The sequence below is a fragment of the Bos indicus genome, chromosome 11 (genome assembly GCF_029378745.1).
Source record: "Bos indicus isolate NIAB-ARS_2022 breed Sahiwal x Tharparkar chromosome 11, NIAB-ARS_B.indTharparkar_mat_pri_1.0, whole genome shotgun sequence".
Lineage (NCBI taxonomy): Eukaryota > Metazoa > Chordata > Mammalia > Artiodactyla > Bovidae > Bos > Bos indicus.
Genome location: NC_091770.1, coordinates 6,947,044 through 6,974,888, shown reverse-complemented (window position 1 = coordinate 6,974,888; position 27,845 = coordinate 6,947,044). Strand labels below are relative to the sequence as shown.

Sequence of the window (27,845 nt, the reverse complement as noted above, 5' to 3'; positions counted from 1 at the left end):
TATTTCACTTGAAATTTACAATTTGTGATCTTTAGCATCTTAGAGATGTGTTCAGCTGCTGAGAGAAAATATTAAAGGATCCCAAACTAGTGAAAATGCACATGTTAAGGACTGCCCACAGGCCGACCCCCACCAGCCTCTATGATGCTTCCTTAGGGCCATACTCTAGTCTGCTTGGCTGCCGTGACAACATACTATAGACTGGGAGGCTTATAAGCAACAGAAATTTATTTCTCAGTGTTCCAGAGGCTGGGAGCCTGAGAGCAGGGTGCCAGCATGGCCGGGTCGGGGGGGGGGGTCGCCTTTCCAGCTGGCAGATTTCTTATTATATTCTCATGTGGCAGAAGGGGCAAGGGTCTGGGGTCTCTTTTATAAGAACACTGATTCTATCCACCAAGGCTCCTCCCTCAGGACCCAGTCACCTCTCAAAGGCCCCACCTCCTAAAAGTATGATGCCAGGAATTGCTGTTTTTCATTCGCTCAGTCATGTCTGAGTCTTTGTAAGACTGTGGACTACAGCACGCCCAGGATTCCCTGTCCTTCATTATCTCCTAGAGCTTGCTTAAACTCCTGTCCATTGAGTTGGTGATGCCATCCAACCAGGTCATCTTCTGTTGCCCCCTTCTCCTCCTGCCCTCAATCTTTCCCAGCATCAGGATCTTTTCCAATGAGTCAGCTCTTTGAGTCAGGTGGCCAAAGTACTGGAGCTTCAGCTTCAGCATCAGTCCTTCCAATAAATATTCAGGGTTGGTTTCCTTTAGGATTGACTGGTTTGATCTCCTTGCAGTCCAAGGGACTCTCAAGAGTCTTCTCCAACACCGTAGCTCAGGTGTTAGCATTCAAATATATGACTTTAGGGGATAGGAACTCTCCGAGCACAGCAGCCACCTTTGCAAGCTGCTGTTGTCAACCACAGTATAAGAGCTCGACTGTATCTGAGCTCCTCCATGTCGGGGTTTGAAAGTACTGATAAGACTTTATAGTCAATTTTAATGTCGACGATCCTTCTGAGCTATTCAGTCATGAACTGGCCTGTGAAGAAGGCACGCTGGCTGGATGACTTTGTCTGCTCAGAATAGAACTCCATCATCTTGGTGTGGTGACGTGTCTACCACGGGTGGCTCAGAATTCTGGCTGCTGGAGGCCAACTGGAAAAATAAGGGCCCTCTGACTTGTTTTGGTTGGACAGGCAAAGCAGGAGGCCCACCAGCAGGGGGGATTCATGGGCAACCAGAGTTGGTCCCCGCAGGTCTAGGTGACTTCCAAGTTGCTTCCAGTGTCAAGGTGCCCAGACTGCAGTGTCACAAGTGTTTATTTGCACAAGAGGCATGAGAGGGGCTGAGGATGGGGCCCTGGCAGGCTGGTCAGGTGTGCCCTCTGCCAGCCCTCCCCAAGCCCACAGGGTCCCCCCATGGATCTGACCACCTAGGCTCCTGTCTCCAGCCCCATGGGGGTCACACCACCTGCCAAACCTCCTGACAGCTGAACCATGACTCAAACCCTCCAAGGCTCCTGCCCAGGGGCTCAAAGGCTAATCCTCCATGTGCACAAGTCTTCATGAATGTTCAGAGCCAGTCAGTTAATGAGGGCTTCTCGAGAGGTGCTTCTTCCCCTAAAGAAGTAGCTCTGAGCAAAGGCAGCAGAAAAACCCAGGTCTTTCCATAGGACACAACAAGAAACAGTGAGCTTCAAGCAAACAGCCCAGATGCAAGGCTTCCTTGTCTAACTGTGCACAACCCTTGGGATGATATTCTTTCCATCAGGGGAGATGAACCCCGTGTGGGCCTCCCACTTGCTGGCCGTGAGGTCAAAGGGCGTGTGCTTCAGCAGCTGCACAGGAGGAGAAGGTGGCCACCTCTTGGGAGGCATGCGATATCTCACTTTTTTCCAGAACTCGGTCTTCGCGCACTGGGACTGTTCTGTGAAGTCTCCACTCCACTGGACGGCCCCGTGCTTCTGTTTGATATACTGAATGGACTCCGGCAAGGCCGTGTAGTCCTTGACCTTCCCCAGTTCAATCAGGATGACCTTTATCCCGTCCTGGATGAGAGCACTGTAGACCGCAATTTGTTCTTCTGACAGGTTCTTTGATAGGTCAAAGCTCAGCTCGTCAGGATCGATAACGATGATCAATCTTCTGCACAGCCTAATATTTTCATCGATGACATTGACCACAGCTGGAAATTAAGAAAGAAGATGTAAAACAGCTCACAATGAAAACAGCCCCACAGGGACTTCCCTGGTGGTCCTGTGATTAAGAATCTGCTTTGCAATGCAGGGGACACGGGTTCAATGCCTGGTCGGGGAACTAAGACCCCAAATGCCTGGAGCAACTAGGTCTGTGAGCCACAGCTTGAGAGTCCATGCGCTTTAACAGAAGATCCCACATGACCAAAGGCAGCCAAATCAATAAATTTTTAAAATAATAATAAAATAATAAATGAAAAAAAAAAAGCCACTGGTTATGAACTACTCAGAACAAGGATCTTATCATGTCTAACCTTTTTTTTTTTTTTTAAGGTTTCTGACTTTTTTATTTCCCCAAAACTGCATTCCTATGGGAAGTACAGGGCTTCTAGAATTTTCTCCACCTGAATAAATAAATTTTTAGTAAAGCATTTTCTTTATTGACTAAGATCCATAATATCTAGAATCCACTGTCTGAATTAACTATTCTGGTGAAAAGTCTATTATTGTCTGTTTTAGAGTAAACCACTGGGATCTTTAAATTTTTATTGATTAATGCAAAACTTATTAAGCTCATAGTATATAATTTACTTGCATATGTATAAATATTCAGGATTTGTTATAATTCCCATTTTTATCATGTCTAACTTTGTATATCGAAACTTAGCTAAAGGTCTGGTATATATTAGAGGATAAATGCTTTTCTTTTTTTAAATAACAGACTTTTAAAGGATAGGACACATGTACTCAGCTCAAATGTACTAATCTCATTTGTGTTTCCCGCTTGTGCTTCATGGCTATTTAAATGACCAGGACTTACAGGACTAACTTGAAACCAAATAACATATTCTGCTGACTTGGGGAAGGGAAATTAACTTGGGGTCTTTTAGAAATAAAGACCAAGTTTTATATCACGCTTATCCTTAGGATATAAGAACAGACTGTAACCTCCCCAAGAGCATGTCCTTCTTCTCTTTGGTTTATTTTAATATTTCTAGTGCCTACAACATTGCCTGGCACACAGCAGGGGCTCAATAAATGTTTGTTGAAGAAGTGAATGAATGCAGCGTTACTGAAACACGAGCTCTTCTGCATGTTTGTAACAAGCCCTGGATCACACTTTCATTTCTTCCTGGAGAAGGATTTCATAACTTGAAAAGACGTGATAAGCTATGGATAGGAGCAGCCTACAAAACCAAGGTACTTAGAAACCTTTTATTTATTTATTTAAATTTTATTGTATATTTTTGGCTGGGCTAGGTCTTTGTTGCTGCAGGGGTTTTTCTCTGGTTGCAGCAAGCGGGGGCTATTGTCTAGTTGCGGGGCATGAGCTTCTCATTTCGGGAGCTGCTCTTATTGTGGAGTACAGGCAGTAGGCACAGGCTCAGTGGTTGTGACACATGGGCACAGCTGCTCAGTGGCATGCGGGATCTTCCCAGACCAGGGATCAAACTGTATCTCCTACATCGGCAGGTGGATTCTTTTACCACTGAGCCAACAGGGAAGCCCTATTCATTTTTTATTAAATTATTTCTTTATTCGGCTGTGCCAGGTCTTGGTTGCGGCACATCGGATATTTGATATTTGTTCTCACATGCAGGACTTTTAGTTGAGACAAACTATTTGATCCTAAAGGAAATCAACCCTGGATATCCACTGAAAAGACTGTTGCTGAAGCTGAAGCTCCAATACTCTGGCCGCCTGATGCGAAGAAAAGACCCTGATGCTGGGAAAGATTGAAGGTGAAAGGAGAAAGGGCCAGCAGAGGATGAGATGGTTAGATAGCATCACCGATTTGACCGACATGAATTTGAGCAAACTCCGAAAGAGAGTGGAGGACAGAGGAGCCTGGCATGATGCAGCCCATGGAGTCACAGAGTTAAACACAACTTATTGACTGAATGACAACAATGAGGGGAGGATTGGAGGTGATTGAAGCTCATAAAAACCAGCTTTAAATATGTATTAATTTACATATGCAAACCAACAGAAAATACTCAGTGATTAGTCTCAAGGATTCCACAGCCAAGGACCAGTTGTCTGTTTTGGGTCTCTTGGTCAATGCTAGGTATCTGATCGACCGAATTGTCCTACAAATGCGTCAACCATATCCGTACCCAGCCAGGAATCACAGTTATCCTGTCAGAGGAATGAACCTAAAGAAAGAAGAGAGATTGATCCTAACCTCCTCAGCTTGGGGGCTGTGGGCAGAGGAGGTGAAGGGCTCCCTGTGGTTCCATGCGGAAGGCAATCATACTTCCCGCCATTTGTGAAGTACAGGAAGAGAGAGATCCCTTTCCATTTTCTTTTTCTTTTTTTTCAATTGAGTCTCAGCATGAGGGATCCTAGTTCCTGGACCAGGAATAGAACCCAGGCCCCCTTGCAGTGGAAGTGAGGAATTCTAACCCCTGGACCACCAGGGAATTCTTGTTCCTTTTCATTTTCTTCATTTCTTATTTTTATACCTCACTGAAAACATACCTTGTCCAGGAAACTCATCCCTGCCAAATATGAATAACTTGTATCCACACTGCCTCTCCAGCACCTCCGGAAGAATTTTCAACACCAGCGTGTCCACATCATGACTCTGGCTTTCTCTCTGAGGCTTGGGATATAAAACATAAGCATCGTACAGCTTCCCATCTGAAAAGGAAATGGGGCAAGCTCGTGAAATTATTCCTACCAAACTGTGTGTGTGTGAGTTGCTCGGTCATGTCCAGCTCTTTGCGATCCCATGGACTATAGCCCACCAGCCTCCTCTGTCCGTGGACTTCTTCAGGCAAGAATACTGGAATGGGTTGCCATTTCCTCCTCCAGGGGATCTTCCTGACCCAGGGATAAAACCCCTGTCTCCTGCATCGGCAGGCAGGTTCTTTACCACTGAGCCACCTGGGACACCTCCCTAATGCAAGCAGCTTCTCAAAGACATAAAATATTGATAGATGACTAATGAGAACCTACTGGATGGCACAGGGAACCCTACTCAATGCTCTGTGGTGACCTCAACAGGAAGGAGGTCCAAAAATCTCCTTGCAGGAGGCCCTTTTGTCCTGTCACTCAGCAAAGCTATATTTCAATTTAATCTTTACATCAGGTGCCTCCATCCTTAACTCATCTCTGTCTGAAGCACACCTTTCAAATATTTTGATCACATAATACCTTGCCTAACCTGTTGACTCCTTTCTTAGATTAAAGAAGCTAAAATGAAGAATAAGTAATTTGAGATGACCAGATCTCTTCCCCAGCTTCCCCTTCAGTCAGCTCACAAGCTGACTGTGTGAACAAGACAGCTTCTAAAGAAAGACCCCAAGGAGTCAAGGAGCCTGCCTGCAGTGGGAGATGGCAACCAGCCTGGCCCCCATCTTGATGATTAACTAAAATTACTTCTCCTTTTCCCTTTAAAAACGTTCATGGCCAAGCAGAATCTTAGGAAGTAGTTCTGGGACATTAGTCCACCCTCTCCCAGGTTGCCAGCCTCCTGAATAAAGTAGCCTTTCGTTTTCCAACCAATCCCAGTCTCTCAAATAGTGGCTTTTGAGAGGCGAGCAGTTGGAGCTGAGTTTGGTAACATGTATGCCACTAGGGCTCCTCTGGTGGCTGAGACAGTAAAGAATTTGTCCGCAGTGTGGGAGACCCGGGTTCAATCCCTGCATTGGGAAGATCCCCTGAAGAAGGGAATGGCTACCCACTCCAGTATTCTTGCCTGGATAATTCCAAGGACAGAGGAGCCTGGAGGGCTACAGTCCATGGGGTCGCAAAGAGTCAGACATGACTGAGCAATTAACAACAACACAATAACATGCTACCCGTCACAAGTCCAGAGTGTTACCTTTGCTTCTGACTACCCAGCTATAAACTGGAGATTCCCATGAGCCCCGCCTTGGGTTCAATTATTTTGCTAGAATCACTCACAGACTCAGAGAAACATGCTACTATTAATAACTACATCACTGATTTATTATAAAAGGATTTTTAAAGGATATGAATCAAAAGGCAGATGAGAAGATGCACAGGGCAAAGGATGGGCAAGGATGCAGAGGCTCAATGCCCTCTCCAGGGCCCTATTCTCCCTAGACTCTACCTGGTCACCAGCCCAGAAGCTCTCCAAACCCTGTCCTTTAGGGCTTGTATGGAGGCTTTGTTACATAGACTCGTTTGATGAAATTAGGAAAAGGAAGCTTCACAAAGTTCATCCCTGAGTCATTATGGGCAACTGGGTCAGACTGTATTTTCCAAAAATAGCTCCAGAAGTATTTCCAGTCCCGCAGGCTCTTTTCAAACTTCGCCACACCCATAAAGAGCAGGATTCAGTTTCCCCTCCCTTTGCATTGGGTAAGACTCTGAAGCAGCCTTGATGCATGACCGTGGTAGAACCGACACTAGAAATCCAAGGTCTGAGTCATTTTAAAAACTATGTGGGTGAGAGGGGAGGGCTTCCCTGGTGGTCCAGTGGTTAAGAATCTGCCTGCCGATGCAGGGGACATGGGTTCAATCCCTGGTCCAGGAATACTCCATGTGCTGCGGGGCACCTACACCTGTGTGCCCGTGGGCCACAACTACTGTGCCCGTGCTCCTCAACAAGAGAAGCCACCACAGTGAGACGCCTGTGCACTTCAGTGCCCACTCCAGTATCTTGCTGGGAAAATCCCACGGTCACCAGAGGAGCCTGGTGGGCTAGAGTCCATGGGGTCGCAGGGTATCGGACACAACTGAAGCGACGGACCAGGCACACATAAAATATTGATCGATAACCAATGAGAACCTACTGTACAGCACAGGGCCCTCTACTCAGTGCTCTGTGGAGACGGACCCTAAATGGGAAGGAAATCCAAAAAAGCGGGGATGTATGTACACATATAGCTGATTCACTTTGCTGTACAGCAGAAACTAACACAACATCGTTAAGCAACTATACGCCAAAAAAAAAAAAATTTTTTTAACAAACAATACATAGAACTTATGGACTTTAGCCAAGACCGCCCAGGACTACTTAATCAAACTGTGAATTAGACACACCTCACTATGAATCACTCCTGCAGCTTGACTTATCTTGTTGGAATAAACTTATCAGGAGAAGGACGCACTTTCTCTTCTTCATTGGTATTTGCTGCCGTTGACTCCGCATGTTCCCAAATAACCAGAGAATGTCCTCACAGGGCACAAAGCTGGGAACAGCATCTGGGTTCCCCTCAAGAGTCTCATCACTCACTGACTGTTGAAGTCACACTCAGAGGGGAATCAGCGACTGAGCTGGAGGAAATGTAGCTATAAAGGACGCATGCACTTTGCTGACTTAAAGAAGAGAACCTCTGGCTGACTGTCTGTTCCCGTCTCAAGTCCTCAGCCCACTGGCTCCGATCATGGTCAGCAGCCCGGTCTGAGCAGAGGGCGGGGCTCCCTGAGTCGCTTGTCTGTCCAGCTTCCGCCCTCGGGATGAGATGCCATACAATTCCTTTTCCTCTTCCTGCTCCATCTGACTCACCCGCGGCAGCTTCACCGTGGGCTCTGCACTCACGCTGCCTGGAATCCCAGTGAGTCAGAGAGACGGAGCTCTGGGGACACCCCAACAGGCCCCTGTCCATCAACGCATGAAGCAGCTCTGTGTCAGGAAAGACAAACAGCTTTGCTGCCCTGAAGCCTCTTCTCAAACAGATGCAGGAGGATCACGGGCAGAGACGGGCTGACATGGAACAGGCTCTCCAGGGACCACAGCCCAGCTCAGCCCAGACCACTGCCCACAGAACTAAAAGAGTTTCAGGGCACACATAGGGAACAGACTTGTGCACAGAGCCAAGGAAGGAGAGGGTGGGATGAACATGGAAACATATACTTACCATGTGTAAAACAGATAGCCAGTGGAAAACTGCTGTGTGACAGAGGAGGCTCAGCCCAGTGCCCTGTGACAACCTTGAGGGGCGGGATGGAGTAAGGGGTGGGCGGGAGGTTCCAGAGGGAGGGGATATATGTCTGCCTATGGCTGATTCATGCTAATGTATGGCAGAAAACAACACAATACTGTAAAGCAATTAACCTCCAATGAAAAATAAATTTTTAAAAAAATCTTAAGAAAAAAGAGCTTCAGGTTGCACTGGTCACACACAGCCAATTTCCACAAGTTAATTTTGCTATCAAGAAAGAATTCATTGTTTCCCAGGTTGCTCAATGGCTGCTGATTTTGAATTCTGAAATTTCATTTAAACTCCAAGTTAGGACACCTATGCTTTATCAAACCTGTGCACAAGCATGTGTTTTTTCCTATGCAAAGGAAGGCACTTCGTGTGAATATTGCCCTTCTGTGCAACAAGGATTCCTAACGCGTGCCTGGACTCCCCACTCCCCTGAGTTCCCATCAGCATTGCAAGTCTGGGGACCTGAAAGTGATGCCTCCGAAGATCTCCGTGCAGAAAGCTGCTCAGACAGACCTCTCCCAGCCGTGTATGCCTTTTTCTATCCAATTAAGAGAGATTAAAGCAGATTTAATGATGATGAAGCTGAAGCTCCAATACTTTGGCCACCTGATGGCCCTGATGCTGGGAAAGAGTGAAGGCAAAAGGAGAAACAGGCAGTAGAGGATGAGATGGTTGGATGGCATCACCGACTCAATGGACATGAGCTTGAGCAAACTCTGGGAGATAGCGAAGAACAGGAAGCCTGGCGTGCTGCAGTCCATGGGGTTGCAAAGAATCGGACATGACCTGGTGACTGAACAACAGCAAGTACGCTCACCTTCTATGGGCCCTGCAGAATGGAAGGAACTTCGATACCAAAGTACAATGTCGATCTTAAAAATGTTGTAGATACACATGGCAGACACCACTGCACCAGTCAAGATGAGAAGCCCTCCTATCAAGTAAGCTCGAAAATCTGGAACTACAAATGACAGAAAAAATAAAAATAAATAATAGTACTATGAAGAGTCATTTATGCACTTTACTTATATGGATCCCATTACATATGCCAAATAGAAATGCACTAAATGTTAATGAGAATAACACAAAGATTTCTTTACAGTTAAATAATAAGTTTTTGTTGTTGCCGTTTAGTCACTCGTCATGCCTGACTCTCTGTGACCCATGGGCCTGACTGTAGCCCACCAGGCTCCTCTGTCCATGGCATTTCCCAGGCAAGAACACTGGAGTGAGTTGCCATTTCCTCCTCCAGGGGATCTTCCCAAGAGAGGGATCAAGCCCACGTCTCCTGCATTGGCAGGAGGATTCTTTACCACTGAGCCACCTGGGAAGCCCAAAAATCTCTTCACAGTTAAATAATAGGTATGGGGAGTAGATGAACTTGGTCTTGGCCATGAATCTGAGGAAGAAACGTGCTCTTGGGAACTTGGAGAGGGAAACTCTGTAGACACCTAGCTCCGGATGGTAGATGTGATACAGCTCTGACTGCAGAAGACTGCTCACCTGTCAAAGCACACCTGGCCAGGTAACTCCTTACTCATTGCTAGACTCTCCAGAGGTCAGACACCACTTAGCGGCTGAACCACAACAGGTGGGACTAGGGGGAAAGGATCTGCCTGCCAATGCAGGAGACACAAGAGACACGGTTTCGATCCTGGGTGGGGAAAATGCCCTGGAGCAGGAAATGGCAGCCCACTCTAGTAATCTTGCCTGGAGAATTCCATGGATAGAAAAGCCCGGTCATCTATAGTCCGTGAGGCAGCAGAGAGTCAGACAACACTGAGCACGTCTATCTATCTATCTACAGCTGATTAACGTTGTATTAGCTTCAGGTGTACAGCAAAAGGATTCAGTTACACATATACATGTATCTATCCTTCAAATTCTTTTCCCATTTGGGTTGCTACGTAATATTGAGCATATTCTTGATTCTGTTGTATTACTCTTATAATCACCTTCCCAGTGACTCAGAATTGAGTCCCATCGAGGGGCTTCCCAGGTGGCGCTAGTGGTAAAGAACTCGCCTGCAATGCAGGAGACATAAGAGATGCGGGTTCGATCCCTGGGTCAGGAAGATCCCCTGTAGAAGGAAACGGCAACCCACTCCAGTATTCTTGCCTGGAGAATCCCACGGACAGAGGAGCCTGGTCAGCTACAGTCCATGGTGTAGCACAGAGTCAGACATGACTGAAGTGACTTAGCATGCATGCACACGCCCCATCATAGACAAAGAACCACCAGTTGCCACCCCTGGAAGCCATCCCCATGGCTGCACAAGACTGGCCAAGAGCCAAACTCCAGCCTCATCTGCCCTGTTCGCCAGCAGCAGCCAGGGAGGCACCTGTCTGCAAGACACTAGCTCAGGAAGGGCGTTTACACCTGGTTGTGTTTTGTGAGCACCTTGCTGAGCAATTAAGGCAAAAAGCAGTGGGCAGATGTCCAAGGAGCAGAACCAGTTTCTCTGGAACTCCAAGTCCCTGAGAACATGCTTCTACATATCTGAGAAGAGGAACAGCCCACAGCTTTCTGCCTTACCATGGCCCGAAGTTGTGCTGCCAAAGAAGGAGGCTCCAGGAGGGAGAGAATCAGAAAAGAGGAACCAGGACAGGGGAAGAGAAATTCTGTCCATTCTTAGAATCCACCTCACGTCTACCACTTCCTTCATCCTCCCTGGTCCTCTGGTCCCCACTGGAAAGTGTGTGTGTGGGTAGGGAATGGGGCGGGAGCAGCAGGGAGGGGAGCTTACTAAAGAGCCAATCACAAGCTGCCCCAGGCCACACCATGTTGCAAACATTTTGCAAAGAAATCCTTATGCACACTTGTATGTCTTCAAATCCATGGCACAATAAAGCACGATAAATAAAAACACCTTCTGTACCCTAAAATCAATCCACTGATGAAGTCCCAGCCCTGCCAAGTGGAGCTGCTCTGCACTCTGGTGCCGTTGCTCCTGACCTCTTGTCTGAGCCTCTAGCTCCTAACTATTCAATGGATTCTCCTCCTCCTCCCTCCCACCACCCCCGATTTCTTCACCCTTTACCAGCTCTTGGACCAACTGTACCACCTGTCTTTTTAGGAACACTGCGTCTGGGGACCTTCACTGTACACGTCAGGGATATTGGCATTATAAAGAGATCATGCCCACAATGTTTATGAGATTCAAAAAGCCCCTGGTAAAGTAGACAGGAGTGATGGCCTGATATTCTTAGGTTGATCATTCACTGCATTCAGGAGTGTCAATTCCCTCTGCTCTATAAATAAGCTAAAAGACGATGACATTCAAAACAGGAAACTAACGAATACGTTCAAAGGGAGTATTGGCTTTGAAACTGAAATAAGTGGGAATCTCTCTGTTGAGACATCAGGTATCCAAGTGAAAACTCTATTTAAAGTGGGATTTCTCATTTGGGTCCACATGGCCACCACCAGCCTTAAGCTGAGATGGTAAGCCAAGAACAAGCGATTAAAAGAAATTTATAGAAGGGCACACCCAATCCAAACAACTCTCTAGAGATCCTGATAAACGAAATCAGATTCACACCTATAGGTGTCTTCAAGAAAAATCAGGAAGTCTAACGGAGAAGCTGTCATCTTACCTCTGGTTTCAAGTAAACCAAGATGAGGCTTGAATTTAAGTTCCTAAGAATTTAGGGAAAACAAAACAGAGAGCACTGGTCCAGAAATACATTGCATGTGAGATATGAAATAAGCGTTAACAGGAACAGTGATGAATTCAGTGAGTGTAGGTTTCTTAACTAACCTAAAACAAAGTGGACAAAGGACCCTTTCCTTCTCCTGTATGATTAAGCAGGTGTTCACCGCCAGCACCATTCATTTGCTTTGAGCCTCAGAATCCTTCTGAACACAGTGCTTCCACGTGGTCAGTATCTCTAAGTCAGTATTGACATGGAAATCTCACTGCTCATCTTCAGTCTAGTTGAGGCAGATTTCAGTCATAGCCATTTCAGGTCTTGTGCGAGCTCCAAGGTTTCCCACAGTCAGATTTCCCTCTTTCCTCTGGGCTGGACACTGAGATACTCTGTCCAGCAAATCTACTCCTGATGATGAACCACAGAGAACTGCTTCTACATGAGTACTGCTGGCAAATCAAAGCCTTCTCTCTTGTGTGAAGAGATGCGAAAACTAAAGAGTTGATATTAATAGAATTATTTTTTTAAAAAGCTGTCTTGGGAAACCACAGGCAAGTCTCCTACAAGGTACTTCAAACCCTTCCTCTGACTTTTCTCCAGATGATTTCACCCTTCACTTTCTACTCTCTGGTTCCACTGCCTCCATTAGACAATGAGCACACTCTGCACAGTGCTAAGTTCACTATCTGCATACACACACGAGGCAAAGTCCAGGCTCCAGGCAGCTAATGATGTTAGCAATTCACCCCTGCTGATGACACGAGAGAAGAGAAGGGTCCCTCCTGCTCGGATACCTGAATTTAGCCTCTATCGATAATTTTACACAGCTACATGACAAAAATATACATTGGCATTTTATAGCACATGGCCTCTAATAAACAACCGAAAAGCTGAAAATCACAAGCACGTGATTATAAAAGTTGAGCAAATCAGGTGTCATAAAGGAATACCTCTGCTTCCTGGAGTGCTGATGCATAAAATCTCAATGTATGTTCAGAAGGAGCTTTCCAAGGACACTGCAGTGAAAAAACAGCCAAGGACACTGCAGTGAAAAAACAGCCTGACCCCAAGAGCATATTCAGACGGGGTATCAGCTTTTAATTAGATTTCATATTGAGTTTCCTTACTCCAAACCACTCTGCGGGCTCGCAGCAAGCATTTAATGCTCTTTCCTGTGTGTTTCCTTGCCATCATCTGGAACTCTCTGAGCAGTGCCCACCCCAGAAGGACATTACCTGGGAGCGTTAGTATAAAGTAAGCAGCAGACACTCCAGCATGGCACACGAAAGGGTGACCATAATCTTCCATTTTCACTTCTAAGAAGGTTATGTTCACTGTGTAAAAAATATGTTCTGGAAAAATAGTGTAGTTTCTGTAAAAGAAAAGAGCCCATCATTAATACGTACATGAGCTGTCTTTACCCACCAGATTTTTATGAACTTTTGTCTGGAGAGTAAAGTTCTTTCTTGGAGTAACTTGGAACCATTATTTTACCCTGAGAATACCCCGCTGGCTCAATGAGGCAATGGATTATGTAGCTCCAAATGTAATGTACATTTTCTTTCAGAAAGTGACACAAAAGTGCCCTCCTTCTCATTCGAGACACCGTCCTCAGCCCTAAGGGGTCCTCCCCTGTTCTTCCCCACCCATTCTAACTTATTTACACTGCAACACCCAACACACGTCTGTCCTTTGACTTCATTCGCCTTCTTTTCTACCACTTGGCTTAAACCATCATCAGTTGGGTTTGTACCACTCCATGAGCTAATGATCATGCACCATCTCCCCCAAGAATCCCCATGTCACTGTCCACTTCACTGCTTAAGTCTTGAAGGCCCATGGCTCATGATATAACCAAGTAGGAATGAATGAGACTGATTATAAGGCCTAGCTGAGGCTGCTTGAAGCCATGTTTGATTGTTTTGCCTCCTTTCTCTAAGACGTAAGCAGGACTGGTAGCATGAGCATCTTATTTAAAAACCATTTTTACTACCGATTGATTGGCAGCCCTGCGGGACGTGAGGGATCTTAGTTCCCTGACCAGGGATGGAACCTGTGCTCCTTTCGGTGGAAGCTTGGAGTCTTAACCACTGGAGCACCAGCAAAGTCTCTGAGCATCTTCTCTGACCCAGATGCTTGGCTTTCTGAAACATAGCACCAAAAGGAATGAGGGAGAGGCTGTGAGAGTCACCTAACAAGCAGTACCAGCACCAATGTCATTTAGATGGGGAAATTCTTGCTAGGTTTTAGAGAAGCCAGGAAAGCAGGACACCCACTCAATCCCTTCCTGAATGCGCTTGGATTCCCCGTAGTAGTCGTCCACCAGGGTGTTGTTGACCCTCCAGCAGCGTGGGTTTGTGTTGTCCCACGAGTCTGTTATGTTGCAGTTGACGATGAGCATGGAGCCTGTACAATCAAATTCAGAAACACTTAGTGAGATCCCAGCCAAGGTGACCTGCTTCACAAAGGCACCTTGCTGCTGAACCTTGAATAGCTTTCAATGACCAAAAATATCCTCCCTGAGGTCAACATCCATCTGCTTTGTTCTCTCCCTGGACAGAGATGAGGAGGACACGAGACTGTGCGGGATGTGTACTGCACGCAGACAAGAATAAGCGGCCAAACATCACCAGGCTGGGGCCAGTGTTTGTCACATCAGGGGCACAGATACTACTTCTCCTCTTAGCAAAGAACGTTACAATTTAAAAAGTATTTCACACATGTTTTGGTCTTCATCCCTAAAACACTCCTACAGAGCAGAAAAGGAGTGGTGCCATTATCCCCATCTTACAGATGAGAACATTGAGGTCCAGGTAGATCAAGTGACTTGCTCAAAGTCACACATTAGAGGAAGGAGCAAGATATGAACTCTGGTTTTCTAATTCCAAATCCAGTCAGATTAAGCACATTCCGTTTCATTTCTAATTTTAAAAGATTTTTATTTTTAAATAATGAATTCCTAGTTCAAGTTTTCTAAATGACTTTTCAGTATCTATGCAGTAAGTGTATCATTTTTTTTTCTCCTTAAGCTCATTTATGCAAAAGATGAATTATCTAATATTAAACAAGTTTGCATTGCTCCATGTAACCCCAGTTTTGCCCTTTATGTACATTGTTAAAATAAATTTGCTAGCAATGTGCTTTACATTTTTCATCTGTATTTATGAATGATTTGGTCTGAAATTTTCCTTTGTAATAATGTCCTTGTTAGGTTTGGGTGTCAAGGTTTTCCTGACCTTATGAAATGACATAAGGATTATTTCCTCTTTTTCTTCTCTCTTAAACAATTTGTTGAAAATTGGTGTTAATTCTTTATTAAGTGTTTTTTAGAATTCACCAGGAAAGCTAAATAAACCCAGATTTCTGTTTGTGGGAAGATTTTAAATTAATTTATATGACTATTTTGCTCTGCCAAGGCTTATCTTTTCTCTCTTAATTATCCAAGCACAATGACTAGAATTTTCAAAGACAGGAGAGGGGAACAAAGTTAACTGAGAGTTAATAACAGCTATACTTACCTTGTCTAGGTGTTTATGAAATCCACAAGAGTATTCACATGGTGAGTGATTTGTAAACAAATATCCTAATTGTTATTATTATTATTATTGAACTTTCCTTGAAAATTCAAGAGGACGAAAGAACCCTCCTTAAAACATGTGAGTCCAGAGACTTTTAAGCAGGTGGGCTTCCCTGGTGACTCACATGGTAAAGAATCTGCCTGCAGTGCAAGAGACCTCAGTTTGATTCCTGGGTCGGGAAGATCCCCTGGAGAAGGGAATGGCAAACCACTGCAGTATTCTTGCCTGGAGGATCCCATGGACAGAGGAGCCTGGTGGGCTATAGTCCATGCGGCCACAAGGAGTCGGATATGACTGAGAGCACGCACACATCTGATTTCCTATTTTGCTTTATAAGCTTTCTCATCTCTGTCTTTAATGTTTGAGTTTCTCTGCATTTGAGAGATTCAGTTTGCTGGAGCTTCCTCTCCCTTTTTTATTCTGCCTCATACCTGCCCCAAGCCTTCGGCCCTTAGCAACTTCAGAGGCTCCGATAAGTTTACTCACCAAGTTTTACTTCAATTGAATTGTTTTTTGGATAAATGATCTTAGGGATTCTTCCTCCATTCCCTACTTTTTCTGCTAAAAAAATCATAACACATGAGATTGTGTTAGAAACATACTCAACTACTTGAATGCAATCATACCATAAAACATGGCACTGAGCAGACCTTCAATAAACATTGGTCAAGAAAAAACAAAACTCATGGTGCGACCAAATATCACTCCATAAATGCATATTTTTCAACCAGGTTATCATTGAATTGCTAAGGGGAAAATCTGAATGCTGGGCTACCAAGAGAAGTCATGTCACTGTTATATATATGACATAAATATAAACAGATGAGATCGTGTGATAAATTCTCACTGCCTGGTCATCCAATATACTTCCAATATACTGCTTAGTGGCAATAAGTGAAGCTCTGACCTGAGTCCTAGACAGAAATAGTAACCCTAATGGTCTATCGCCAGTTCCATTCTTCCATCCTCCGACTCTGCCCTTCTGTATTCTTCACGCCGTTCCTCCCCTGTGTCCTTCACCTTTTGCATCCCTCTCCCTCACGTTATAACCATCTTCCCTGTGTTGACTCTCCAACCCTTTGACTTTCTCCATGTCTTCCCTTCTCCATTTGTCTACCAATATTTAGCAACTGGGCATCCCAGGTGGCTCAGCGCTAAAGAATTCACCTGCTGAGGCAGGAGACAAGGGTTCGATCCCAGGTCCAGGAAAATCGCACATGCCACGGAGCAACTAAGGCTGTGCGCCACAACTGCTGAGCCTGTGCTGTAGCAGCTGTAACTGCCAAAGCCTGCACACCCCAGAGCCTGTGCGCCACAAGAGAAGCCACTGCAATAAGCCTGCACACCACACCTAGAGAGTAGTCCCACTCCCCACAACTGGAGAAAAGCCCATGCAGCAACGAAGCCCCAGCACAGCCAAAATGAAATAAGTGAAAAAATTACCCATCTCATTCGTGAATCATCTGATTTATCTCGGCCTCTTTCCCGCTCAGACTTCAGGGCTCCATCAGAGCAGCGGTCACAGCTCTTCTCATCATCATGATCTCCCTGCCCGGCACAGGACCTGACCTTGATGAGCACCCAGTAAAGGGTCCATACGTGACTGCCTGAAGAACAGTCCCCTACCGCTTGCAGCCAAGTGCAGATGATCACACCCAGAAGATGCTATGGCAGCTTTCTAAGTGGTCCCTAGATCTCAAGACCCTCTTCAACTCCTCCTCGAACCATCTCGGAACTGATCTCATCCATCGCGAGTGCAGCCTTGGGGCTCTGCATTTGCATGCATTCAAGGACTCCTCAGTGGCAACTTGGTAAAGCCAGTGTATAATCGGCCCCCTTGACCTTGCCCCTCTAACTCCATGACCTCAACTCCCATCACTGCTTAGCTCACACTTCTATATGCCCTAGCAAGATTACTCTTAAAGCCAACATGAACTATGATGGTACACATTTCTATGCATTGTCTGAGGCTCTTATCTCTGCCTTTCCTCCCCCTTCTTTACTTCTGTAAATCCTGCTCATCCTTCAAACTTCAGATGAGAAGACGCTTCCTCTTGGAAGCCTTCCAAGACCATTTATTTATTTGCCACCCATGCATCTGCTTTTGATTTTTTCCTGCTCCCCCAGACCCTGTCTATAACTCTCTCTTTGCCACATAATGTTAAGACAACCCATTTATATCTCTAGCTCCACTACAACTGGGCTGGTAGCTCCTCAGTAGAAGAAAGAATTTAAAAATTTTTCTTATCATCACATTTTAACAAGTTTTGGCACATAACAGATTACAAGTAAACGTTTATTGCAAAGATGTGACATATAGATGATTGGACTCAACGATTCCTTAAGGTATTCTTCATTTTGCCTTTGAAACTTCACCCTATAAAGAACTCCCAATGTAATACTAAAGCATAAGAGTAGTCAATCATTCAGTTCATTGATAGATTTGTGTGTAGTCTAAGTCAGGCTCTGGAGTACGTGTTGGGAATTCAGTGCTCAATAAGACAATGATGGTGCCTTGTTCTGGGGAGACATATTGTTGCTGTTGTTGAGTTGCTGTCATGTCCCACTCTTTGAGATCCCATGGACTGCAGCATACCAGGCTTCCCTGTCTGTCACTCTCTCTCTGAGTTTGCTCAAACTCATGTTCATTGAGTTGGTGATCCAACCATCTGATCCTCTGCTGCCCTCTTCTCCTCTTGCCTTCAATCTTTCTCAGCAACAGGGTCTTTTCTAATGAGTTGGTTCTTCGCATCAGGTGGCCAAACTATTGGAGTTTCAGCTTCAACATCAGTGCTTCCAGTGAATATTTAGGGTTAATTTCCTTAAGGACTGACTGACTGGTTTGATCTTGTTGTCCAAGAGATTCTCAAGAGTCTTCTCCAGCACCACAGCTCAAAAGCATCAAATCTCTGGCGCTCTACCCTCTTTAGGGTCCAACTCTCACCTTTGTTGAATATCTGTACTTTTTCAGGCACCCCATGAGCCTCTCTATAGACACAATCTCATTTAATTTTCACGCATAAGCCAGGAGTTTTGAGTCTTCTATTTTTTCAGATGAGAAAATTAAACTGCTCATGCCCTTTCACCCCACTATTCCTAACTTCTGATCCTAATAAAGACATATTTGAGAGCCTGTTAATCCTCAGGAAAATCAGGATGGGGAAACTCTTCTGCCCAAAACCACTCATCTCGAGCAAACCCAAGAGTAGTCAAGGTGAAGGGTAAGTGCATACTTACTGACAGTCACAGAGATGCTATTGAAAACAGTGTGCTGTTTCTCTGCGTGTGTGAGGCTGGCTTCACATTCATAGTTCCCTCTGTCCTCCACTGAGACATTCTTCACTAAAAGCTTTTTTCCCCGAGAAATAAACCGTTCTCCTTCTATCTCTATACAGTCCTTAAAAAAAAAAAAAAAAACACTTTTTTTCAATTCAAAGAGTATCTTAGGGTATCAGTTACATTCCTAATTAGCACCAGTCCATGAACCATGGGGAAACAAGAAATCTATGTGATCTCTAGACCTTAGGTAATTTATAAGCTAATTGAAGACATATATATTTATATAGTGAAGCAGCTCAGTCGTGTTTGACTCTCTGCGACCCCATGGACTGTACAGCCTACCAGATTTCTTCTCCAAGGGATCTTCCTGACCCAGGGATTGAACCTGGGTCTCCTGTCTTGCAGGCAGACAGATATTTTATTGTCTGAGCCACCAGAGAAGCATATATTTATATAAGATATATATTTTATAAAATACATATATATTATCACCTGGAGAAGGGAATGGCAACCCACTCCAGTATTCTTGCCTGAAAAATTCCATGGACAGAGGAGCCTGGTGTTACAGTTCATGAGGTCACAAAGAGTCAGTCATGAATGAGCACTCCAGTACGTATGTATGTGTATATATATATATATATATATATATATATATATATATTTATATAAAACATATATCCCCAGAAAATTTGACAAAGAGTATTCTACAGGCTAGAGTGATGTTATAAATATGAGTTGAGAGAAGAGAAGCCTGCATAGACAGGAAGTAAGACTTCATGGGGAAGGATTACACCTGCTCCATAAAGGAGCTTGGTAGGAGGATGTGATCAAGCAAGAATGTCTTCCACCCACCAGAGCCCAAGTCCCCCAGTGCACCACCATCCAATGGCACCAGGTAAGGCTGCAAGCCCAGGTGAGTAAGGAATGCCCCCTCATTCCATCCGTTCTACCTCACACACTGTCTTGATGATCCCCACTTCCTAACTCAATTTCTCAAATAGCCTAAAGATCAACGTGGCACCATACTCAAGTCCTTCTGATTGATTCACCAAGTGAGGACTTGACTGAAAAAGTGGGCATCAACAAATGAATGGATAAAGGAGATCTGAGGTACATATCTGCAACTATCTACCTATATTTCAATATTACTCAGTCATAAAAAGAATGAAATAATGCCATCTGAAGCAACATGGATTGACCTAGAGGTTATCATACTGAAGAAGTAAGTCAGGCAGAGAAAGACAAGTATCATATGATATGACATATATGGAATCTAAAACAGGATACAACTACTTATTTACAAAAACAGACTCAAGATATATGATTGTCAAAGGAAGGGATGGCGGAATAAATTAGGAGTTTGGGACTAGCAGATATAAACTACCATATATAAAACAAACAACAAGGACCTACTATACAGCATTGGGAACTAGAGTCAATATTTTGTAAGAAACCATAGTGGAAAAGAAAAAATAAAATAAAAGGCAGGGAAAAGGACATTCATTGCCACATTCCTGTGAGAGAAGAAAACAGAAACAAACTCAATGAATGTGAAATATATAACAGAGACGATCAACAAAGGCGAAGACTGGTTCTTTGAAAGGAGTAACAGAACTGACAAATCTCTTACGAGACTGAATAAGAGAGAGTGTGTGTGTATGTGTGAGACAGACAGAGATACAGAGAAACACATTGTAGTAGGGAGTAAAGGTAAACCTTACTATAGGAGACATTAAAAGCAGAGCATTGAAATTGTTTAGTAATTTCACGCCAGAGCATCTGTAACATTTAATGAAAAGAACAACTTCCTAGAAAACAAAATCTTACCAAAACCCATTCAAGATAAGCAAGAAATTTGTATAATCCTATGACCATTAAATAAATGGAGTCAGTAGATGGAAACATTCTCACAAAGAGAACTTCTGACCCAGACGGCTGTACTGGCAAAGGGCTAACAGGCAGAGCCAGAGGAAAACTAGCTCAAATGTTAAATACTATGCTAGACGGTGCTCCTGCTTGCCCAGGATTATGCCTTATACATTATTATCTGCTGATACGGTCAAGAAAGGAGAAAGTCTGAAGGTAAAAACACAACGTGTAGAAGGGTGAGCATATGATGCCCCATTTCCATAAAAAAGGAAGGACTAGGACACATGGTGACCTTCTCCAAAAGGATTTAAGCCAGCATGCTGAGCCTCCCAGGACGGCTGCTACCAGTATGCTTGTATGGAATTACACAAGGATGATGCAAAGCCTGCAACGAACTAATGATAGCAGCCAATGGGCCCAGGAAATATGGATCAGAACTGAGAAGGAGACTTTCCAGGGCATGCCTTCCGATACTTTGTGATTCTTGAATCCTGCGCGTGGACTGTGCATGCAGAGAAACCACTATCCATTCAGTGAAACTACTTAATTAATCTTAATGAAAAAGAATAATGAAACATAGTCTGAAAAGCAAAAATAACTGGGGCAGGAGTGGATACAAATAAGCAATTACAAAGCTCTAATAACTATAAATTAAAAATAAGTAATTTGCAGGGTTAAATTATCAATTGCAATTAGGTCACAAATCTCTCTCTTTAGCAATTTTGCTTTAAAAGGTACAACGAAGTGTTCCTGTGGTGGGAAGACCTGGGTTCGATCCCTGGGTTGGGAAGACCTGGAGGAGGGCACAGCAATCCACTCCAGTATTCTTTCTTGGAGAATCCCCATGGACAGAGGAGCCTGGTGGCTACAGTCTATGGGGTCAACAAGAGTCAGACACGACTTAGCGACTAAGTACAGTACAACACAGGGCTTCCCTGGTGGCTCAGTGGTAAAGAATCCGCCTGCCAAGGCAGGAGACATGGGTTCAATCCCTGGTCTGGGAAGACCCCGCATGCCACAGAGCAACTAAGCTAGAGCACCCCAACTACTGAGCCCATACACCCCAGAGTCCATGCTCTTTAACAAGAGAAGCCACCGCAATGAGAAGCCTGAGGACCACACTGAGAGTGTATCCCCTGTAGCCACAACCAGAGAAAAGCCCACACAGCGGCAAAGACCCAGTACAGCCAACGAATAAAGTTATTTTAAAAAAAAGGAAACTTTAAAAAAAACAACAAAAAAACCCGAGGTTTTAAAGAGCAGGAAGGAAAATATCATTAGAATTTTTTTTTTTTTACCTTATACCACTTTACTGAATCCAAATAAAAATTGTTCGGGAAGTTGAGGTGACATATAAGGATGTCATCTCTTCCGACCTGCAGGATCTGCTTGTACTCATGAGACACATTCAGTTGACTGTTTTCGGAAGCACCACACCAATATTGTTCAAATACAGTGAGGTTGACTTGCATTCTGGGACAGATGTCTGTATCACTGTAAGAAAACAACAGGTTGTAACTTCAGGAACTCAAACAGTCACAGAACCAAATGATTCCGTCCATCTCCAAAAATTTCCTGATCCTCTTCCAGGCACTGTGCGCAACCCTTTACCTCAACAAGACAACATACATCTCACAAGTCATTCATTACAGAAGGAAAAAAAAGCATTTGGCTTGTGGAAACGTGGGAGGACATCTTATCCAAATAATCAAAATGAACATCCCCAAGAACAAGCATGTGAACAAGAGGCACCTCTGAGTGTGCTGTCTGAAAAGAATGCAAACCACTTCCATAGCGTTCCAGCCAAGGAGGCTCAGCCTGAACCGCCTGAGGAAGAAATATCTGGCAAACCCAAATTAAGAGATAGAATATAAAATAATTGCCTATACTCCTTAAGAATGTCAACGTCACACACTTTCTCTCTCTCTCTCTCACACACACACACACACACACACACAACAAGCTGAAGATCTGTTCCAATGAAAAGAGATTAAAAATAAACAAGTCCATTCTATTCATCTGAGTCTCTATTCCACAAATAGATTCATCAGTACCATTTTTCTAGATTCCATGCTGCTGCTGCTGCTGCTGCTAAGTCGCTTCAGTCATGTCTGACTCTGTGCGACCCCATAGACGGCAGCCCACCAGGCTCCCCCATCCTTGGGATTCTCCAGGCAAGAACACTGGAGTGGGTTGTCATTTCCTTCTCCAATGCAAGAAAGCAAAAAGTGAAAGTGAAGTCGCTCAGTCATGTCCGACTCTTTGTGACCCCATGGACCGCAGCCCACCAGGCTCCTCCATCCATGGGATTTTCCAGGCAAGAGTACTGGAGTGGGGTGCCATTGCCTTCTCCGCTAGATTCCATATGTATTAATATACAATATTCATTTTTCTTTTTCTGACTTCACTTCTGGACATAGCAGGGGAGAGGGTGAGATGAATTGAAAGAGTAACACTGACATATTCACACTACATGTGTGAAATAGACAGCTAGCACGAAGCAGCTCTATAGCACCAGGAGCTCAGCTCGGGGCTCTGTGATGATCAAGAGGGGTGGGATGTGGGGTTGTGGGAGCGAGGCTCTCCAGCAGGGGACACATGTATACTTACAGCTGATTCACACTGTTGTACAGCAGAAACCAACACAGTGTGTGTGCGTGCTCCATTGCTTCAGTCATGTCTGACTCTTCGTGACCCCACAGACTGTAGCCTGCCAGGCTTCTCTGTCCATGGGACTCTACAGGCAAAAATACTGGAGCGGGTTGCCATGCTCTCCTCTTGGGAAGTTTCCCTTCCCAGGGATCGAACCCGTATCTGCCTGCGCTGTCTCCTGCATTGTGGGTGGATTCTTTACCCACTGAGCCAGCAAGGAAGCCCACCAACACAACACTGTAAACCAATTATCCTCCAATTAAAAAAAAAAAACAAAAAATACAGCTAAATGCAATGCAATGATCCTGAATTGGAACCTCTACAGGAAAAGGAAGAAAAACATTTATAAAAATCATCCTGTAGAAGATAGATAAAACTACTATATGAATCAGGGAGTAGATAAAACTATTGTGTTGATTAAATTTCCTGAATGTGATAACTATCTGGTGATGATGTAAGAGAATATTCTTGTTGAGAGAAAATACATATTGAAATGAGAGAAATACATCAGGGTCCCTGATGTCTCAGAAGGTAAAGAATCTGCCTGTAATGCAGGAGACCAGGATTTGATCCCTGGGTCAGGAAGATCCCCTGGAAAAGGGAATGGCAACTCACTCCAGTATTCTTGCCAGAGGAACCTGATGGGTTGCAGTCCATGGGGTCGCAAAGAGTCAGACACGACTGAGCAAAGAAAACTTGCACTTTTCATATGTATATAACTGAATCACTTTGCTCTACACCTGAAACTAACAGAACACCGTGAATCAATTATCCTCCAACAAAAATAAAGAAAAATAAAGCCCAAGTTAGAGTAGAAAATGAATAAATCCAGACTGGACAACCAGACAGATTCATGTGACATCAGATCTCCAACTCCAGTTAATTAATAACCTAGAGGAAACGGGAAATCAGACCCCATAAGACATGGGCGGCTGGTCTGCAGAGAATGAAATTGTGGGACAGGACTACCAATCACACGGAAATGAGGAATCTGGCAGGAATCAGAGAGGCATGTGGTCATCTGGAAACACAGAAAAGGACCTAGAGACCCTAGGGACCGTGAAAGAGGAAAGATGCAACTGCATTTCTGGGGTACTTCACATGGGATCTGGGGTAATTTTTACTTCAATCCTATCTGACTGGCCTGATTTCCACTTTACAGATAAGAAAGCCAGGCTCGTGGAGGTTAAATAATTCATGCAGGTCATGCCTGTTGGCTGCTGCTGCTGCTGCTAAGTTACTTCAGTCATGTCTGACTCTGTGTGACCCCATAGACGGCAGCCCACCAGGCTCCCCCATCCCTGGGATTCTCCAGGCAAGAACACTGGAGTGGGTTGCCATTTCCTTCTCCAATGCATGAAAGTGAAAAGTGAAAGTGAAATCGCTTAGTCGTGTCTGACCCTCAGTGACCCCATGGACTGCAGCCTACCAGGCTCCTCCATCCATGGGATTTTCCAGGCAAGAGTACTAGAGTGGGGTGCCATTGCCTTCTCTGGCCCGTTGGCAAAGGAGGATAACAAAATGGGACCCTCAGCCAAAATTAGGTCTGCAGAAGTGTTTTAATTAGGACACACACACAAAGCTTATTGGAAAGGTAACCACATACACACTCATTCTAATTTCCAGGTTACCTTGACAATTTGGAAGATGTCTTTGAACTAAATGAGTGTGTGTGTTAGTCGTTCAGTTGTGTCTGACTCTTTGCGACCCCAAGGACTATAGCCTGCCAGGCTCCTCTGTCCATGGGATCCTCCAGGCAAGAATAATGGAGTGGGTTGCCATTCCCTTCTTCAAGGGATCTTCCCAATGCAGGGATCCAGGTCTCCTGCATTGCAAGTGGATGCTTTACTGCCTGTGCCACCACTGAACTGAATAGACGGCCGATTTTGGTGAGGCATATGTTTTCCTGTTCACCGCAGTCCCCGCCAGACTCAATTACCTCCCACCAGACCTGTATCACTCACTCGAGTTACTTCCTAGCACGAGCCTTAGTGTGAGGTCTGGAACACACCTGATGCTTGGACACTGTTAATTCCTACAACAGATTCCTTACAAAAAAACCTTTATTTCAAGAAAGAAGGCAGCAATCATATTAGGATAAATAGGCTTTGTAAGCTGGGCTGACCTTTGGCAGCATTTCAATGAGAAAAGATGCATTTCCTGTTTCAATAGCCGATTTACAAACTTCTTCTGTTTAAAAGCCTATTCACTGAAACCATCTCATAACAATCACAAAAACTATACTCTTCTCATTGAGTTTTCTACATTGATTAAGAGTTTATCAAGAATTTTTCTAAAAGAATTATACCCATATGTATATACACATATATACACAGGGTTTCCCCGATGGCTCAGTGGTAAGGAATCTGTCTGACAATGCAGGACACTTGGGTTCAATCCCTGGAGCAGGAAGATCTCCTGGAGAAGGAGATGGCTACCCAGTGCAGTATTCTTGCCTAGGAAATCCCATGGACAGAGGAGTCTTGTGGGCTACAGCTCATGGAGTGACAAAAGAGTCGTACACAACTTACCAACTACACAACAACAACTGCATATATGCACATACATATATGAGTAAGAGAGAGTTCTCTTTTGAATGAGGAACTTACTTTGTATGACACTGGTAGATCCCAGAGTCCTCCCCTTTCACAGGGAGAAACAAAATCCAATTTTGGTCCTGGTGAATTCTAGACTGTTTGTTTTTGGATATTGGGATTTTGCTAGGATATTTATACCACGTTGCATCTACTTTCCCTGATGTTGGCAGAGAGTAGATGCAATTAAAAGCTGTAGGCTGGTCTACTGATGCCATCTCTTGCAGAGTCAAGTCCTCGCAAGTATCTAGGGAAGGAAAGGGAAAAAATAATCACCACTGAGAGTGCTGGTTGAACAAACACCTCAATTTTCTTGCTGATTTGAAATTTTATTTACAAATTTTCTCAGCGTGAGAGTTTCCTAAAAACAGTCTGCTGATGTGGAAGTATAACCCAAACTCCTTCCACCTGTCCCTAAGAGGGGATTTACTGAGTCCAATCCTCCCCCCATCCCCAAATCATCTTTCCCATTTGGAATGATTTTCTCTTTCCCTACTCTTCCCTTGTGGCTCAGCTGGTAAAGAATCCGCCCGCAATGCGGGAGACCTGGGTTCAATCCCTGGGTTGGGAGGATCCCCTGGAGAAGGGAAAGGCTACCCACTCCAGTATTCTGGCCTGGAGAAGTCATGGACTGTATAGTTCATGGGGTCTCAAAGAGTAGGACACAACAGCAACTTTCACTTTCTTCACACTTTCTTCTATTCTAAGACCCTAATTCCTTCATCCTCCTCCTTCAGAGAAAACATTCCTATTCTGAGCCCCATTTGACCTGTTTTTCTTCAGCACTGCCTTCCAGTTAATTCAATCTGTCCCAAATAAAACCTGTAAGTATTTTGTCCCACAGAGGATTGTTAAACAATTCTCTCACATTAAAGTTCGTTTCTAACACCTTGCTTAGTTTTTCTTAGAAGTAATTTGTTCCATTGCTAGTTTCTTTGCTTTTTACCTTGGTCTAAAACATCCCTTTGACATATAAAACAGAGGCATCATAATCTCTTTGTGCGTTTTAACTCGAGTCTTGACTTGCAACTTTGCCCAACTCCTCCCTGCTTTAAGTCACTTTAAAGCTCAAAGGTGACATTCCGCGCAGGGCATCAGACACTGGGAGCTGAAACCTGCAGTTTCCCCATCCCGCTGGATTCTGCCTGCACCACTAGGGCAAGAGTCACCGCACGCGCGATGCTCCAGGGTTCGAGAGGGGGCTCGCACAGAGCGGCGGGGAGGTCGGGAGGGAGCGCAGCCGCTGAGACCCGAACTAACCGGACGTACCTGCTCTGATAAAGCGCGGAAGAGCGATGGACACGACGCAGAGGAGCAAGGACAGCATTCCCCTATCAGCTGCGAGAAAGAAAGAGGATGGCATGGGAAGGGGCGCAGCGGGCACGGCGCGCGCTCCTCTGGCACAGGGCCTGGGTAGTGAGACCTCTCAATCTCAGAGATCCCAGCCGAGCCACCCACCTTCTCTTCTGCACCCGGAGCCCTCCAACTTTGGCTCCCCCACCCCGTATACCCTGACGTGTCCCCCAAGACTGCTCCCTCCCCGGCCCCGTCCTCGCTCTGAGCGCCCATCTCCAGAATCCGGCATCAGTGGGAGCCTCCACGCCCCGGGAGGCGCCGTGGGGGCCTCGGGGCGGGTCCCTTCTTCCAGGCTGCCCAGTCCTCCCTTGGGGGCTCAGCGACGTCCCCTCTGTCACCCAGCTCTCGGCCCCTGCTCCCCGTGGTGGCGCCCAGGTCCCCACCCGCGCGTCGCGCGAAGACTCCCCTGCGGGCCCTTGACCTCGGGATCCTTCTGGGCCCCGCAGTCTACACGGAAACTCCAAACACCCACTCACTCCGGAGAAGCCAGCTTAGGCCTACTTGGCAAAGGCCGGCAGGAACAAAGGTAGGAAGACGCACGGGCAGTGGACGGGTGCTCCACACCTTCGTCCAGAGACGGAGTTGTCTCCCCCAAGGTCGCCCAGCCAGAAAGGGGCTGCCCGGGAGTCCGGATCGCCGCCCCCCGCCCCAGTCGAGAGCATTTTCGCCACCTCCTTCCCTGAGCACCTTTCCAGTGCCTGGCGCCCCGCCCGCGAGCTGCTCACCGCCGAGTTCAACTGGGTGTGTGCCTGCCCGACTGGATGGGCGCGC

The 27,845-nt window shown here is 45.3% G+C and overlaps 1 protein-coding gene across 1 annotated transcript; it reads right to left on the bottom strand.

The window, feature by feature from the left end:
* Positions 1–210: 210 nt before the first annotated feature.
* On the bottom strand, positions 211–27,057 carry IL1RL2 (interleukin 1 receptor like 2). The gene is made up of 10 exons (XM_019969611.2): positions 26,988–27,057; positions 25,734–25,965; positions 21,771–21,966; positions 18,562–18,721; positions 15,811–15,885; positions 14,023–14,152; positions 12,982–13,118; positions 8,914–9,057; positions 4,669–4,830; positions 211–2,177 (listed from the first exon to the last, which is right to left on the bottom strand). Exons 1-10 carry the CDS (start codon positions 27,043–27,045, stop codon positions 1,723–1,725), a joined length of 1,749 nt encoding a protein of 582 aa, XP_019825170.2. The 5' UTR covers positions 27,046–27,057; the 3' UTR covers positions 211–1,722.
* Positions 27,058–27,845: the final 788 nt, after the last annotated feature.

Coding starts and splice junctions, on each gene's coding strand:
- IL1RL2 (XM_019969611.2), bottom strand. CDS start 27,045: ATGCTGTCCTTGCTCCTCTGCGTCGTGTCCATCGCTCTTCCGCGCTTT. Junction 14,153..15,810: donor TTCAATTGAAGTAAAACTTG/GTGAGTAAACTT, acceptor TTGATTGTACAG/GCTCCATGCTCATCGTCAAC. Junction 4,831..8,913: donor TTCTGCAGGGCCCATAGAAG/GTGAGCGTACTT, acceptor TTTCCTTTTCAG/ATGGGAAGCTGTACGATGCT.